The 16,758-nt window shown below is 48.9% G+C and overlaps 1 protein-coding gene across 2 annotated transcripts in view; it reads right to left on the reverse strand.

Annotated features, from left to right (window-relative positions):
• Nucleotides 1-16,758, reverse strand: part of PLEKHM1 (pleckstrin homology and RUN domain containing M1) — a 50,940-nt gene extending 34,182 nt beyond the window's left edge. For both annotated transcript variants that reach the window (XM_032617851.1, XM_032617850.1), the window contains exons 1-5: nucleotides 16,653-16,758; nucleotides 13,783-13,944; nucleotides 9,703-9,791; nucleotides 6,590-6,837; nucleotides 4,194-4,820 (exon numbers count right to left, since the gene is read on the reverse strand). In XM_032617851.1, the coding sequence (XP_032473742.1) occupies nucleotides 4,194-4,820; nucleotides 6,590-6,837; nucleotides 9,703-9,750 (923 nt within the window). In that variant the 5' untranslated portion in view covers nucleotides 9,751-9,791; nucleotides 13,783-13,944; nucleotides 16,653-16,758. The remainder of the gene's footprint in view (nucleotides 1-4,193; nucleotides 4,821-6,589; nucleotides 6,838-9,702; nucleotides 9,792-13,782; nucleotides 13,945-16,652) is intronic.

Here is a 16,758-nt window from a genome sequence, read left to right on the forward strand (position 1 = left end):
TTTTAAAAATTTTGAGGAAAATGAAACATAGAAATGAAACTGGGGGAAAAAGAAAAAGGAAAAGAAATGAAACTGAAACCACTACAGTCCTTCCACTTTGGTCTGGTTCAGGGCCATGTTTCCCAAAACCTTTCTATTCGAAAATTGTTTTTTTGTTTTTTTTTTTTGGCTGCACCGCCCGGCATGTAGGATCTTAGTTCCCCAACCAGGGACTGAACCCAGGCCCCCCCTGCATTGGAAGCGCAGAGTCTTAACCACTGGACTACCAGGGAAGTCCTCTATTCGAAAAATTTTAAACTTTGTGCTTTCATTTAGAGAACAATCTGGGAAAAAAGTATATGTATTATAAATACTTATGTATGAAGTAAATTAAAAGTATGGCCTGGAGAATCTGAATGGCCACCTTATAAAGTACCCCTGACAAGTGATCCTGAGCCTGCGGTTTTCCTGAACATGCGGACTATTGTGTTGGTGATACACAGTATTATTTGGCAGTCAAGGGCCACTAATAAAAGCAAAGAGGGCTTCCCTGGTGGCGCAGTGGTTGAGAGTCCGCCTGCCGATGCAGGGGACGCGGGTTCGTGCCCCGGTCCGGGAAGATCCCACATGCCTCGGAGCAGCTGGGCCCGTGAGCCATGGCCGCTGAGCCTGCGCGTCCGGAGCCTGTGCTCCGCTACGGGAGAGGCCACAACAGTGAGAGGCCCGCGTACTGCAAAAAAAAAAAAGCAAAGAAGTAGGCTGCACATGCTAAGAATCATTTCCCCCAAGGGAAGGCCTCATGACAATGACCTCTGACAAATATTACTAACCAAGGTTTTGCAGCAGTGTATGTGAGGGCAAGCAGTAGGAGAACGGATGTCACAGGTACACAGTAGTAAAATAACACCACCACCCAGTGAGCATGCCTGCTGTGTCAGACACTGCTCTAAGCATTTGACAGATCTAAATTCATTTCATCTCCCCAGCATTCCTTTGAAGCATTCTTATTCCCATTTTACAGATGAGGACATCAAGGTCAGAAAGGTTGAGTAACTTGCCCGAGATGGCAAAGCTGGTTGATGGAGGGCTCAGGCAGTCCGGCTCCTGAGTCCACACTTTTTACCACTAGACTGTACCTATGCATGATATAATTATAATTCAGGATATAATTATATTTCAGACCCAATGAACACAAAAGAAGCTGTGTGGGACAGTCGATCCTCTCTTCACAAGGCAAACTGTAATTTGGCTTCTGCAAAACATTAATAAGTTTCATTTGGAATGTTATGGGTTTTGCGCTTCATGTTTAATTTGTAGATTTTTTCTCTTTTTTTTTTGGCCACACAGAGAGGCTTGTGGGATCTTAGTTCCCTGAGCAGGGATTGAACCTGGGCCCTGGCAGTGAAAGCGCAGAGTCCTAACCACTGGACCACCAGGGAATTCCCAGTTTATAGATGTTTTGACTCTATAGCTGTAAGAGTTTTAAGCACAACATGTTTATGCCTAATTTTAAGTTATATACATTTAAGTAGCACAACAACTTAAGCAAACTCTTACGTGTTGGTGAGAATCTTTACCATTAAAACATATACTTTAAGAAATGCTGGTCTCTGTGAATGCTCCAAGACAAACTTCCAGCCCAGCTCTAAGAATGATGGCACTGGTTGCGTGCTTGTGTGTGTGTGTATGTGTGTATGTGTGTGTGTGTGTGTGTGTGTGTGTGTGTGTGTGTGTGGTGTCTGCCGCTTCCTCACATCACTGTCCAGTGTTGGTCTGTACATCCTGACCCTCTTCCCTTGAGTTCCCCTGGAATACCCAGGACAATACTTCCCATGCAGGGTGGATGGTCACTGATTCAGTGACCTTAAGCTGGAATTTTCCAATCACAAGACTCATGAAAGATAAAGGCGAGGCACATGAGAAAGAGAAGGCTGGCTGGTCTGCGGGAGGAGGGAGAGACAACCAAGGGCTAAGACAGGTGACTGAGCCTCAGTCACGCCATGGGCCCAGCCATCTCTGGGGCGGGGGCTGCTCCTTCCCAGCACGTTATATCTAATCTTTCCGTTTGACATGTGAAAATTCTATCTGATGTGCTCAATGTTCGGAGGCCATTTCTGGGACCTACCAGACATTCTTATGTGTGCATCTCACTCATGGGTATCTCACTTGATTCTCAAACAGCCCTATGAGGGAATTTCCATTTTAAAGATGAAGAAACAATAAAACAGATAACTAATAAGGACCTACTGTATAGCACAGGGAACTCTACTCAATATTCTGTAATGACCTATATGGGAAAAGAATCTAAAATGAGTGGATATAAGAATATGTATAACTGAATCACTTTGCTGTACAGCAGAAACTGAAACAACATTGTAAATCAACTCTACTCCAATAAAAATTAAAAAAAAAGAAAAAGATGAAGAAACAGAACCTCAAGAAGAGTTAGCCATGTACGAGACATAACTGGGCTTGTACGTGGTGGAACGGGGCTTGAAACTAGATCTGCTCCAGGGCCAGTCCATGACACCCAATCCTGGTGTGATTCCCACACCGGGTGGGAGCCCTGTAAAGACCTGAACCAAGGTTGGGGGAAGGGTGGGAACAGCAGGAGTGGAAAGGTCCTAAACACAGCTGATGTAACACAGGTCCTACTAGAGGAAATGCTTCAGAGACGGCTACCATTTTTTACCTATGAGACGAGCAAATTTCCAAAAGTTTGATGATACCTTCTGTTGACAAGGCTGAGAGGACACAAGCACAACCCTGATGGAGTGCAAATAGGCAATATCTGTGAAAATTACAAATTAATTTATTCCTTGGCTCAGCGATTTTGCTTCTGGGAATTTACTGAACAGAGATAGCTTGCGTAGGCCTAAAGGACCACATACACAGGTTATTTATAGAAATACTGAACTCCAATGTCCACTAAACTCAGGGCTGATTCAATAAACTAAGGTACATTCATACAATGGAAAAAAAAAAAAAAAAGAAGCTCTGATATGAAAAGATCTCCCAAACAAGGTATAGAATAATTTATACTAGCTTTCGTGGAAAGAAAGGAATAAGAAATAAGAAAGATAATAACCTATAAGGGAAAAGAATCTGAAAAACAATATATTTTATATATATATTATATATATATAACATATTTATATATATGTATAAATAACTGAATTACTGTGCTGTACACCTGAAACTAACACAACATTGTAAATCAACTATACTTCAATTTAAAAAAAAAAGAAAGGGCTTCCCTGGTGGTGCAGTGGTTGAGAGTCCGCCTGCCGATGCAGGGGACGCGGGTTTGTGGCCCAGTCCAGGAAGATCCCACATGCCGCGGAGCGGCTGGGCCCGTGAGCCATGGCCACTGGGCCTGCGCGTCCAGAGTCTGTGCTCCACGACGGGAGAGGCCACAACAGTGAGAGGCCCGCGTACCGCAAAAAAAAAAAAAAAAAAAAAAAAGAAAATTTTAAAATTTGTACATTCATATTTGTTATAGATGCATTTAGAAATTGGAAAAATATGCAAGAAATTAATAATTATGGTTACATAAATACAGTGGGAAAGACTTCTCACTGTATATATTTTAGATTTTTTTAAACTATAAAAATATATTACCTATTCAAAAATTAATGTTAAAAAGCCTGAAGGAAGGAAGGCTCTGGCCAGGCTCCCCTCTCCAGTCCAGTTCGTCATTCCATGTCCTCCTTCTCCACACACTTGCTCGTCCCCATTCGTCTGCCACCCCCGTCCTGGCATCACTCAGGTTTTGTGTCCCCCAGAAGGTCTTCTGTGAGGTCCCAGAAGATCACCCTTATGCACTGTGCTTCACTGCACTTTTTGGGAAGTTGTACATAGAGCTCTGAACTATAAGTTTCCTTCTCTCTAGATGAAGACGACAATAATATTTCACACTAAATCTCAGAGATTAAATAACTTGTTACAGGTCACCAGGACAGAGATGGGGCTGGAACCAACTCTGAGCCCCATCTAAATGCATTCTCCCCACTGGCCCCAGTCTACCTGAAGGTACAGCTCCCAGCAATTCCAGTCTCTGAGGGAGAGTCCCTGCCCCCTTCATCTGTCTTTATGCCCTAACAGAGTTCCGTGCTCAGTGACAGGCAATCACATGCCCCAGGAAGGGAGGGAGGGCAAGAGGAAGAGAAAAAGGAAGGAGAAAGAGAGGGAAGGGGCGGGGGAGGGGTACTCACTCTTGCAGAGACGGGTCCGAATCATCAGCATTTGCCATCCCCAGGTCTGAGTCGCAGGACATGGGCTCCTCGGAACGGTCTGGACTCTTGGAGCCATTCTCTTGGAGCAGGCAGCTGTCAGAGTTGAGGCTGCAAGAGAGCTGGGACGAACTGGCCGTGTCCAGACTGAGGGAGGAGGCCGTGAGCCCCCTGTTCCGTCGGATCTTATGGCCCGAGTGCTGGACCTCGATGTCCTCCGAGCCTGAGGAATGGGAGATGGAATCCAGAGACTCCTTCCGCTGTAGTTCCGCTCCAGAGGTAGTGAGGGGGTCGAGCTCCGAGAGTGGGCAGAGCCCGGAGAGGGCCAGCGGGGTGAGCGTCCACTCGTTTAGGATGGCAGACTTGTAGGAGAGCTCGAAGGACAGGGACGTCAGGCCCTGCAGGAAGCTCAGGAGGAACTCGCCCTCCTCGGCGTCACGGAGCAGGGCCGTGGGCTGGTAGTACTCGCACAGGCGGGCCTGCTCCTGCAGCAGCAGCTTCAGGTAGCACTCCATCAGGCCGTCATTGAGGGCCAGCCGCAGCCAGGCCCGGCAGCGGCCCACGTCCGTGCTCACGAAGATCAGGTGCTCCAATTCCGAGATGATGTGTCTGGGAAGGCGGAGAACACACGTGTTTTCAAGAAACAACTCCAAATCATGGACATGTCATTTTATCCACTGGTTAGCAAGAGCCAGTAACAACGACCACAAATATACATAGGCATGAAAAGCTCCTGGATAACAGTGTTCAAAGGGGAATTTAGAAAGGTTCAGCTCTAAACCCCCAACTTTTTTACATTTAGTGTCATGAAGGATTGTTGCCATTTTCATGACAACTACCCGTCCGGCCCCTGACATCATCTGCTCATCCTGGACATGTCTGCTAAGCCCCTAAATTTTAGGATGAGGTCCTTGGAGCTGTGAAGACCCAGGGTAAAGTCATGGTCCCTACCCTCGGTCCAGGAAACCGCCTTTCAAGGGCATATTGAGGTGAGCCCTGTTGTTAGCAGAGCTGGGGTGAGGGCTGGGTAATCATCTCTGGGTTGGAGTAAGAAAAACACCACAGAAGAGGGTAGTATCTGAGCTGGGCCTTGAGAGACTACAAGAGGCAAAGATGGATGGAGAAGCTTTGAGGCACAAGGGACTAACGGAGAAAAAAGCATAAAGGGTAGGAAAGCAACAGACTGTAACAGGAGTGGGGAGCGCTCCAGTTACAGCACAGGGACGAAGAGTGGGTGATTGGGTTGCAAAGCCAGGTAATGCAGGCCTTGAGTATCAAACGGGGGCGGCAAAGCGGGGCGATGCTCCCCACACCTGGCTGTGCACCCGAATCACCTGGGGAACTAGGATAGGATACAGGTTCCGGGGCCCCAGCCAAGTGAAGCAGACCCCAGGCCGGCGTTTGGGAGCCTGTGGGCTACAGGTTTTTGCTCAGGAAAGTGACGTGCTCGCAGCTACGCAGACTTCAGGGTGGGGTGTTCCTACCCAACCCGACCTCACGTGTACCAAACTCAGCTCCTGAATGCCTCGGTCTGATGTAAATGCCCCTCCTCTGACTACCGCCATCCCCTGTGCACGTCTCCTCCACGGGAGTGCAGACCGTACTCTGCAGAACCCAGTGATGGAGCTCCGGTCAGCTTAAGCTCAGTAAATGTTGGCTGACTGACCAAAGGGAAGACAGAATGAGATAAGGGGGACAATTAGAAAGGCACTGCCACCCAGGAGTCAGGTAAGAGCCTGAGATAGGGCAGCGGCAGTAGCACGGGAAGGAAGATTAGAGACTGACAAAGGCACCTTCGGGCAGGAGGTGGCATTTAATAGCCCCGAGAGGCACAGTGTCAGCTGCCTGCTCCAAAGCCCAGGCGGTTCAGGGCAGGGCCAGCAAGACAAGTGTCTCAGAGCACACACATTCAGAGGCTCTAGCTGGATGCCACTCTTCTTAAAAAAAAAGAAACAAACCCTACCTTGTTACAAGTATGATATGTAGCACACAGATGTGCAAACATCCTAAGGCAGGGTCAGCAAACTTCTGGAAAGGGCCAGACAGTAAAGATTTCAGGCTCTGCAGGCCGCACAACCTCTGTTGCAACTACCGAATTTGCCAGAGGGTGGTACAAAGAAGGCTCCTGCTCTTGCTTAGGGCGCCCAGCCCAGGGGCTCGACGCTGCCCCAGGCCATGATCTGAGGGGCTCACTGAGCCCTGGTCTAACATCCCCCCACCCCCACCCCGCTTGATCCACCAACTCCTCTCCGGGACACAGGGCTCTCTGTGTCTCTCCCGCACGCCTGGAGGGAAGAGCCCAGCGTCCCACACTCTGAAGCTCTTCCCCGACGTGAACTGCCTCCACCCCCCACCCCGCCGCCCCCAGCAGCTCTCACTTGTGGGTGACAGCTTTCAGGAGGGGCCAGAAGACAGGCTGAGGCAGAGGCTTCTGGTGGGCACTTTTCTTCCTTTTCCCTCCGGCCTCGGCTCGGATGTGCTTGGTGTGCAGGCCGTGGATGAAGACGGCTTCCAGGGCGCTGCACATGCTGTTGGCATCTCCGTCTTCACTTGTGACTGCTGTGTCCAAGGACACGTACTGCTTCTGCAGTGCCTTCACGGAGCCCACTAGCTTCTTCTTGATGACCTGGGTGGCGCCAGACATAACACAGGCCTTTAGAGGCTCCTGTGGCGACCCCTGCAATGTGACTCTTCCTGTGGCCAAACACATGGGTCCACATGCATGCACAAATCTACATAACTGTGTAGCAAAACGAGTACAGGCTAACAGTAGAAAATAAAGAGAAAGCAGAGAGAAGAAAAGGAAAATCGCCCCAAGATGTGTTAGTTTTTGCAAAGATACGTGTGTTTTAAAAATTTCTTTGTTTTCTATTTTTTATTTACTTATTTATTGGCCGCACGGAGAGGCTTGTGGGATCTTCGTTCCCCGACCAGGGACTGAACCCGGCCCACGGCAGTGACAGCGCTGGGTCCTAACCAGTGGACTGCCAGGGAAATCCCTGTTTGTTTTTTAAACCAAACTTCAGTGAGCTGACAGCCATATAAACCTTGTGTTTAAATACTGGCTCCATCAGAGTTACAGCTATGGGAGCTTGGGTAATCCATTTAGGGCAGGGGTGAGGCTTTCTACCTTAATCACATGACCAACATTCCACTGAGAGTCAACAGGTTAAGAGTCAAAAAGTGCTGCTTTAGAACAATAAAAACACCCAGAAACAGGAGCACAGTTTACATGAAGAAAGATCCTAGACCTGGCAGTCAGAGCCTGGGTTTAGTCTCAGCTCTGTCAGTCACCAGTTGGGTCACCTCAGATATTTCACTTAACCTCTCTGAGCCTCAACTTTCTCATCTGTTAAATGGAAATAATACTTGGTGATTTACAGCTGGGGGTATTACTCTTTGAAAGTAGGATTAGTTTTTTTTTTGTTTTTTTTTTTTGCGGTACACGGGCCTCTCACTCTTGTGGCCTCTCCCGTTGCGGAGCACAGGCTCCGGATGCGCAGGCTCAGCGGCCATGGCTCACGGGCCCAGCCGCTCCGCGGCACGTGGGATCCTCCCGGACCAGGGCACAAACCCGTGTCCCCTGCATCGGCAGGCGGACTCTCAACCACTGCGCCACCAGGGAAGCCCAGGACTAGTTTTTTATTCATCCTTGTGCCCTCAACAATGGGCCTGGTTCTTGGCACATGTACTCAGTAAATGTTTGCTAAATGAATAAATTATAAAATATACATAAAGTCCTTTGAAAATACATAGTTAAGATTGTTCTATCATAATATAAGTACATATGTCAAAATTACCTAAGGGTTTGGAAAAGGACTGGAAGGGATTGCAGAAAAACTGGTTTGAATTATTAGGTGATAGGATTATGGACAAATATTTCACTGTTTCACTTTTATTTTAGCCAACACAATTAATGTTAATGTTCTTTGAAAAGTTAAATGTTCCTTTTTTAGAACAGCTTTAATGAGACATAATTTACATATCATAAAATTCACTCATTAAAATATACAGCTCAGTGGTTTTTAGTACATTCACAGAATTGTGCAACCATTTCTGCTAATTTTAGAACATTTTTATGACCCCCAAAAGAAACCCTGTACCTATTAGCAGTCACTCACTATTCCCCTCTCCCTCAACCCTTGGCAACCACTGATCTACTTTCTGTCTCTATGGATTTGCCTATTCTGGACATTTCTTATAAATGGAATCATATGATATGCAGCCTTTTGTGTCTGACTTCATTTAGCACGTTTTCAAGTTTGTCTGTGTTGTAGCATATATCAGTCCTTCATTCCTTTTTATTGCCAAATAATATTCCATTGCATGGATATATCACATTATATTTAGCCATTCATCGATTAATAGATATTTGGGTTGTTTCCACTTTTTGGCTACAACACTGCTATGAACATTCATGTTCATAGTTTTTTGTGTAAATATATGTTTTCAATTCTCTTGGGTGTACACCTAGGAGTGGAATTGCTGAGTCACACGCAACTCTATGTTTCACTTTTTGAGGAACTATCAAACTGTTTTCCACAATGGCTGTACCATTTTACACTCCCACCAGGAAGGTATGAGAGTTCCACCTTCTCCACAACCCCACCAATACTTATTATTGTCTGCCATTTCGATTACAGTCATCCTAGTGGATATGAAGAAGTATCTCATTATGTTTTTTTTTTTTTTCTGGCCACGCCGCACAGCATGTGGGATCTTAGTTCCCCAACCAGGGGCTGAACCCCTACCTCCCCGCACTGGAAGCACGGAGTCTTAACCACTGAACCACTGGGTAAGTCCCTCATTATGATTTTTTTTCCTTACTATTTTATTTTACTTTTTAAAAAAAATTTGTATTAGAGTATAGTTGCCGTACAATGTTGTCTTAGTTTCAGGTGTACAGCAAAGTGAATCAGTTATACATAGACATATATCCACCTTTTTTTTTTTTTAGATTCTCTTCCTATACAGGCCATTACAGAGTACTGAGTGGAGTCCCTGTGCTATACAGCAGGTTCTTATTGGTTATCTATTTTATATATAGTAGTGTGTATACGTCAGTCCCAATCTCCCAATTTATCCCTCCCACACCTTGTCCCTGGTAACCATGAGTTTGTTTTCTACATCCGTGGTGACTCTACTTCTGTTTTCCTCATTATGGTTTTGATTTGCCGTTGTCTAATGTCTAATGATGTGGAGCGTCTTTTTATGTACTTATTGGTCACTTGTATATCTTCTTTGGAGAAATCCTTGGTCCTCAGGTAACCTACATGCAATCTCCATTGTTTTTTGTAAATCTCCATTCTATCACCAATAAGATGATCTAGAAAGGGCAGGATCTCCTCGGAGCCTGCTTCTGCTATAACTTTTTCTCAACTCCAGGCCTCTCTTTCTGAACAGTGCAAATGCATTTCAAAGTGAGAAAAAACAATGAAATGGCTGTCCCAGGCACCCCTTCCTCCACCCTTGATTCTCCCTTGTTGCCTACCGGGATGGCAGCCCGGGGGTCCAGTCCATTCTCCACCGCTGAGAGCATTTCCACTCAAGCAGCAGCTCCCCAGAAGAATCACATGACACCTACAGGGATAGACACGGCCGGATGAACAATCACTGTGCCCAAACGATCTCCTCCCCACGCCCCACCCCCATCTTACTCAACCTGCAACTGCAAGGACTTTCAATACAAAAGTAAAAACTGAGAGTGGATTTTAAGGATGGAAACAAGGAAGGAAACAAGATTTCATGGGGTGTGCCATGGGCGGGTCTATCCCAAAGGGTGGGTAGAAAGGGCTCTTGACGCCACTCCAAATGCTGGCACAAAAAAGCAGGGAATAAAAGGCTAATTTAGGGACCTCCCTGGTGGCACAGTGGTTAAGAATCTGCCTGCCAATGCAGGGTACATGGGTTCAAGCCCTGGTCTGGGAAGATCCCACATGCCGCGAAGCAACTAAGCCCGTGCGCCACAACTACTGAGCCTGCACTCTAGAGCCTGTGAGCCACAACTACTGAGCCCGTGTGCCACAACTACTGAAGCCCACGCGCCTAGAGCCCGTGCTCTGCAACAAGAGAAGCCACAGCAATGAGAAGCCCGCACACCGCAATGAGGAGTAGCCCCTGCCTGCTGCAAATAGAGAAAGCCCGCATGCAGCAATGAAGACCAAACACAGACAAAAATAAATAAATAAATAAATTTATTTTAAAAAAAAGGCTAACTGAGGGCTTCCCTGGTGGCGCAGTGGTTGAGAGTCCGCCTGCCGATGCAGGGGACACGGGTTCGTGCCCCGGTCCGGGAAGATCCCACATGCCGCGGAGCGGCTGGGCCCATGAGCCATGGCCGCTGAGCCTGCGCGTCCGGAGCCTGTGCTCCACAACGGGAGAGGCCACAACAGTGAGAGGCCCGCGTACCGCAAAAAAAAAAAAAAAAAAAAAAAAAAAAGGCTAACTGAGATACAGATGTGAGGCTGCAAGGGGGGATGCTGCAGCTGAAGGGGCCAAGAACCCACAGGGGCCAGGAAGCAGGGGCTCACAATTCACATTCAGGGCCTGGGCTCTGCAACTGTCCCGACTCCTGTCCCATCCCAGGGTCGGCCAGCTCAGTGGAGAAAAGTACAACTGAAACGCCTTCAAAAGGAAGGGCTCTCTCGCCACACAGATGCTTCTCCTTTGGGCTGCAAAGGTCTAGCTTGAGCAGCACAGGGACATGTCTAAAGGGGAACAACACGGGTTCTGATCTCAATTTGCCACTAACCAGCTAGGCACACTGGGGCACGTATCAGACCTCTTAAGTGGAGACTATGAGTATGGAAAACGCTGAGCGCAGGGTCTGATATTTACCGAGGATAAATGGTATCTCTAACCCCAGTGGATGCGGCCGCCCAAATCTACAGGCGAAGAATGCCACTACCTAACTAAGCGTGTGCTAGCAGCTGAAGTCAGTACGCAGAGAAATCTCTTGAGGCAGCTGGCTCTCTCCCGGGGTGGCTGAGGCTAAGGGTGGGGTGGGGGCGAGGACTGCGGCCTGAGCATGAAGGGGCTGCTGCCTGGCCTGCCCCACCCCGGGAACTTGCACAGGGCAGGATTGGACAGGCACACTCACATCTAAACAAATCTCTAGTGGCCACACAGCTAAGCATGAGGGGACACCACCACCAACAAAAAATAATAAAGAGAGAGAAAATCAGGTTACTGCTTTCTCTGCTCTCAAGAACCCATGGCCCAAAGAAGTTAGTAAAACCAAGACCTGTTAAATGGGTTTTGTGCCCTTTACATGTGTTACCCCATTCATTCCTGATAACCATCCTAGGAGTGTCTTATCATCTCAGTCTGACAGGTAAGAAGTAGAAGCTGACCCAGGTCGGGGAAATTCCCAAGATCCCAGGGCTGGTAAGTGGCCAACTCTACCAGCCGCTGCCAGGACAACAGCAACCCGAGCTCAAGAGAAACCCCCAGACTCCAGGAGGAGTGCGACCACCTCCCTTCCGGAAGAGGCGGGTGTGGGCTGGGGCTAAGGGGGCAATGGGCGAGGGGGCAGGGGAAGCCTGGGAGGAGGACTCTTCAGCCGGGGGCCCCGGTGAGAGGCCACAGTGGAACACTGAGGTCAGTCTGGCAGGAGAGGTTTACAGCGGGACATGAGCATGACGCTTGGAGATGAGAGAGGCAGAGTGGTCCTAAATGGTAGGAGCTGCTCTGATTCAATCCCTGGCCTGTGGAGTGGGCAGTGGGTAAACAGGACCCAGAGCCAACCTCTCCAGGTAAGGACATGCAGAGGGAGGGAGGTGTGTGGAGGGCGGCCCCCGCAGAGCCAACTCTGGTCAGGGTGTGAGAGACCCCAGAACACGGGCCCCCAGCCTCAGGCCTGGTCTGACTTACCTCACCCTCACCTCATCCCCCTCCCACCTACCAGGGATTCTTCAGGGCTCTCCTCCACACTCCAGCCACCAGCGCCCCAGACAAGGGGACATGTGCTGCAGACAGTCCGTCTGGACAATGTTCCTTCCAGGCCACCCTTGTGCAGCCCAGGAGGCCAAATCCAGGTTCTCTGGCTCCAAGACCCTGGGTTCCAATCGCCTTCAGCAATTCCAGCAGCCGAAGGCCTCCCCTCCGGCCTGCCCTTCTAGAGCCTCAAGCTGCGAAACTGCCCTTCCCTCAGCCAGCCACGGGCCAGGCCAGGAAGGGCTCAGGCCTCAACAATCTAAAGAACAGCCCAGATCCGTTAAAGCCTCATTGACTAATTAACTGAAAATAGTATTCATGGGACGGAGGGAGGCCTGTTAGTAAGTGGGTCCTCCAGCCCAGTAAGGGTCTGCTAAAAACCCTAAGCAAACTGATGCTGAGAGGTCGGAGCAGGGGGAGACACGTAATCGCCCCCTAAAACCAAGAGTCAGAAAAGCCACAAAATGACTGACGACGGTGCAGAGGAGTCCAGAAGGAGAATGGCCACTTGACAATTCACAAAACAGGACTGAGGCTTTGGGGTTCGGGCCACAATCCAGGGCACAACTTTCTTTGCAAGAAGCCAAAGCACCCCACCTATGTGGGTCTGCTCCATCATGCCTCAGGGGACAGGAGACATGAGAACTTGCTGACGGAACCATAAGGGGGCTTTGGGTCTCCTGACTGCTGGGTCAGCACTCCGTCATTCTCTAGACCCCCAGTCCACCTTCCTATGGGACTGGTTTCACTTCCTGTCCCCAGAACAGTCTTCATTGACACCAAAAGCCAAAGCAAAGAGAGGCGTGGCTGCAAGGAGACCTAGGCTAAAAAGAGTTAAGGAGAGAACGTGGGCAACATTACCAAAGAGCTCTTCAAACATTACTGGTGGAGTTTAGCAGAAAAGGTGACTTCTGTCTGCCTTTTAGGCAACTCCTAACCACGAGAAGTCTACCTCTCCCGGTAAGTACTGATTCATCCTGACATGGCTCTCCTAGCTTCTCTAATCTCATTTAATTCTTAAAACAATCCTGGGGACTTCCCTGGTGGTGCAGTGGTTAAGAATCCGCCTGCCAATGCAGGGGACACGGGTTTGAGCCCTGGTCTGGGAATATCCCACATGCCACGGAGCAACTAAGCCCATGTGCCACAACTACTGAGCCTGAGCTCTAGAGCCCGAGAGCCACAACTGCTGAAGCCCATGTGCCTAGAGCCCATGGTCTGCGACAAGAGAAGCCACCACAATGAGAAGCCCATGCACCACGACAAAGAGTAGCCCCTGCTCTCTGCAACTAAAGAAAGCCCGCGCACAGCAATGAAGACCCAACGCAGCCAAAAATAAATAAATAAATAAATTAATAAAAAAAACAAAAAACAATCCTGTGAGAGAAGGATGATTATCCCCGTTTTACAGAGGAGAAGACTAAGGCTCAGTAGAAAAGAGCCCCAGGGAAGGGACAAAACTGGTTTCCTCATTCTAAGTCTTGTGTCAGACTTCACCAGATCAAACTGCCTCAGGTCTCTGGTTCCAAGAGTTTCAGGCAAACTGATTACTTATAGACTAAGTAATAATTAACTTAGTACTCAGAAAGCTCCATTTTTATCAAATAAGCCTAAAATCAACAAGAAACAATCTTACCCATCAGGTCTGTAGTCCCAACCAGGTGAGGCCAGGTCCTTTCCATGGTACACAGGTTTCACAGCTGTCCTTTCTTAAATGTTCCAACACACAGGAAGGAATTGTTCTGGTTGCTTTTCTTTATTATACTGCCTGGGCTTCTGTAAACATCCAATTTCACTTCTTCCAGAGACCAAGGAAGAAAGAAAAGAAATGGCTTATATGAGACTTACATTCAAAGAAGAAATGGATGGCTTGGCTTCCCCGCTTCTGAAACACTCTATCCATAGGTAAACAGCAACCTCTTCTCCTTAGAGACTTCTCAGCCATTCCCAACAGCCTCCTCTCTACAGCCTGAATCCAATCCTGCACCGGGCTGTTCAGAAACAAACAGCCTGACGTTTAAGCCATCCAGCTGCTGTACCAGTTGATGAGTCATGGTTTTCAGTTGGAAAAGAATGACAAAGTTATCAGTTGGAAAAGAATGACAAAGTTATCTTCTGATTCAGAAAGGCAGCTGATCTTTCAGACATGTTAGTGCTGAGTAAACTGCACCTCCTCCCACCCGTAAAAAGCTGGATTTCTGGACAAGTGTCCTGGAGGGCGGGGGATGGAGAGAGCGTGCTGGGGGAACTGCATCTTTGAAGCAATTGGATACCAGCTGGAGGGCAAGAAACGTCTAGCCTGTGATTCCCAAACCGAAGGCTAGTGAGTGAGCCCAGAAATGTGAATCAGTGAACAGGGGGTAACTTTCTTTCCCCGCTCCTTCCTTCCATTCAATAATACCCATCTCCTCCATATTTTTGTCCCATCCTTAGCATTCCAGCAAGGACCAAACTCTGAATGACTAAAAACAGGAACTTTGCTCAAGGCATTCACCATTACATTTCTAGTGCCTAGAACAACACAGAGCACGCAGTGGTGCTCAGAAAATACCTGAATGAACAGAAGAATAAAACAAAAATAAGGCTCAGGGGCAGGTTATCTCCATTTCACAGACCGAGGAAAGCTGAGGTATACAATTCTCAGCCACGATGCAACTCCTTTCATTAAATCACCCTGCCAGCAGGCTGAGACCACTCCGATATATTGCACCTTAATGGGGGGTGGGGTGGGGGGATACTGAAGGGAGAGCTTCAACTTTCAAAGGAACAAGACTATAAACGGCAAAAGCAAAGACAACGGGTCCTGTTTGGGGCCCTTTAAAATTGCTGCCAAACGGCCAACCCTCTGAAGCCAGGTCACTAGAATTTGGAGAGAATGTGTGCCCTAAAAGCCCAGGAGATGATAAATGCTGAGCTTGGGGCACGGGTGCCTCAGGAATGTCCCTCTGCCTCAGCTACTCAGATATCTCAACTCCCCACGTTCATGGGTAACCAAATGGCCAAAACTCAAAGATTCAGCACCTGCAAAAAGAGGAAGTGATTCAACAGCCTCTGTACTCGCCTTAGCCTCCTGGGAACCCTCTCACCTACACTCTTCACAACATGTAACATCATCTCTGGCATCCACTGTGTTCCCTGTGTTAAGCGTTGAGACAGGTCTGCTGTCAGCTCCAGCCGGGACGAACACTGGGTGAGGAGGATCCTTTACAAGTGCCAGGACAACACACATGGATGTGGTTCTGTGACCACAGTCACACAGCGGTACTCCCTGAGTTTCTCCTGGGCCAGAAAACCAGCCAAAAGGAAGTGATGGCTTCCATTGGCCCAGGCTGTGAGTGAGCTAGGTGAGTGGCCATTCCTCACCTTCCAGGTATGTGGGCGACACCCACCATTCCAGCAGTAGCACAAGTCATTTAATATGAATGCTAGACCCATAATCCCTGGGAGCAGGTACAGCGGACAAGACACCCGGGAAAAAAAATCCCTGACCCTGACCCGAGGGCGGATCTCTACTTCTCCACACTTATTTACCACCTGAGGCCCTGCATGCACCCATCAAGGTGCTCAGTCTCTAACTGCTGGGCTCCCAGGAAGCACCTAAATTTGGCTGTTGAGGGGCAGCCGGTGGGGTTGCCAGGGGACTCTGCACTAAATTCTCAGATTGAATGGGGACGGGGGTCAAGAGAAAAATGGGTGTAGAGCTGAGGTGGGGACAGCAGAGGTGAAAGGGCAGGAGATCTCATTTTTAATAAGATTGGCTGAGGGTGGTAGTAACTGGGGCACCAAGAGTTGGGGGTGGTTTAGCAAAGACTTAGGGATGGGGGTGTCCTCTGATGGTTGGAGATGGAAAGGAAGTATATGGTGGGCTAGGAAGTTAGGGTATGAGTCTGTGAGGACAAGATACATGTAAGACTTGGGATAGGGCTGAGATCAGAGTTATCAGAAAGAAAAGGGTGTGCTCAACAGGGCATCTACTTTAGTGGTGGGTCTTAAATGAGAGTGGGACAGAGGTGGGGAGCTGACCAGGGGGGTGTGGGAGATTCGGATAAGAAAGCTGATCCCGAAAAGGGCAAACCAGAATGGTGGGTCCTGAAGAGGCCTGTGTGCAGCATTAGCACGGCCAAAGGGGTTGAGAGGTGAAGACGAGCTGTGTTAAAGGGAGGCGGAGGGATGTGGCCAAGGTCGGGGTTGGAAGTGGGCTACAGGGACATCAAGGGTGCGGCTGCATTTACGCAAGACCGGCGGTGAGAGGGTGGGGGTAAGGGCTGGGGTCAGGTCTCGAGTAGCAAATAGAGGGGAGAGGCCAGCAGCGGCAGTGCGGGCCGAAGGCTAGTTGGAGTGGGGCGCGGGGCTTGGGCTGGGAAGGGTGAGGACTCTGAAGCAGGACAGTCTCAAGGTAACCAAGGGTTTGTGATCACGGAGAGGGCTGCTGTTCCCTGTTCGCCTGTTCCCGTCCCGGCCTCGCCGCCCCTCTGCTGCCCGCCTCGCCCCCGACCCCTAACTCACCAAACGGAGTGGGGAGGGGGGCGGGGGCACTCCCGGTCGCTGCAGCCCCTAAGACTCCTACCGGACGCTGCGGCCTCCGGACTACTGATAACAGGAAGCGGTTCCC

The sequence above is a fragment of the Phocoena sinus genome, chromosome 20 (assembly GCF_008692025.1).
Source record: "Phocoena sinus isolate mPhoSin1 chromosome 20, mPhoSin1.pri, whole genome shotgun sequence".
NCBI lineage: Eukaryota > Metazoa > Chordata > Mammalia > Artiodactyla > Phocoenidae > Phocoena > Phocoena sinus.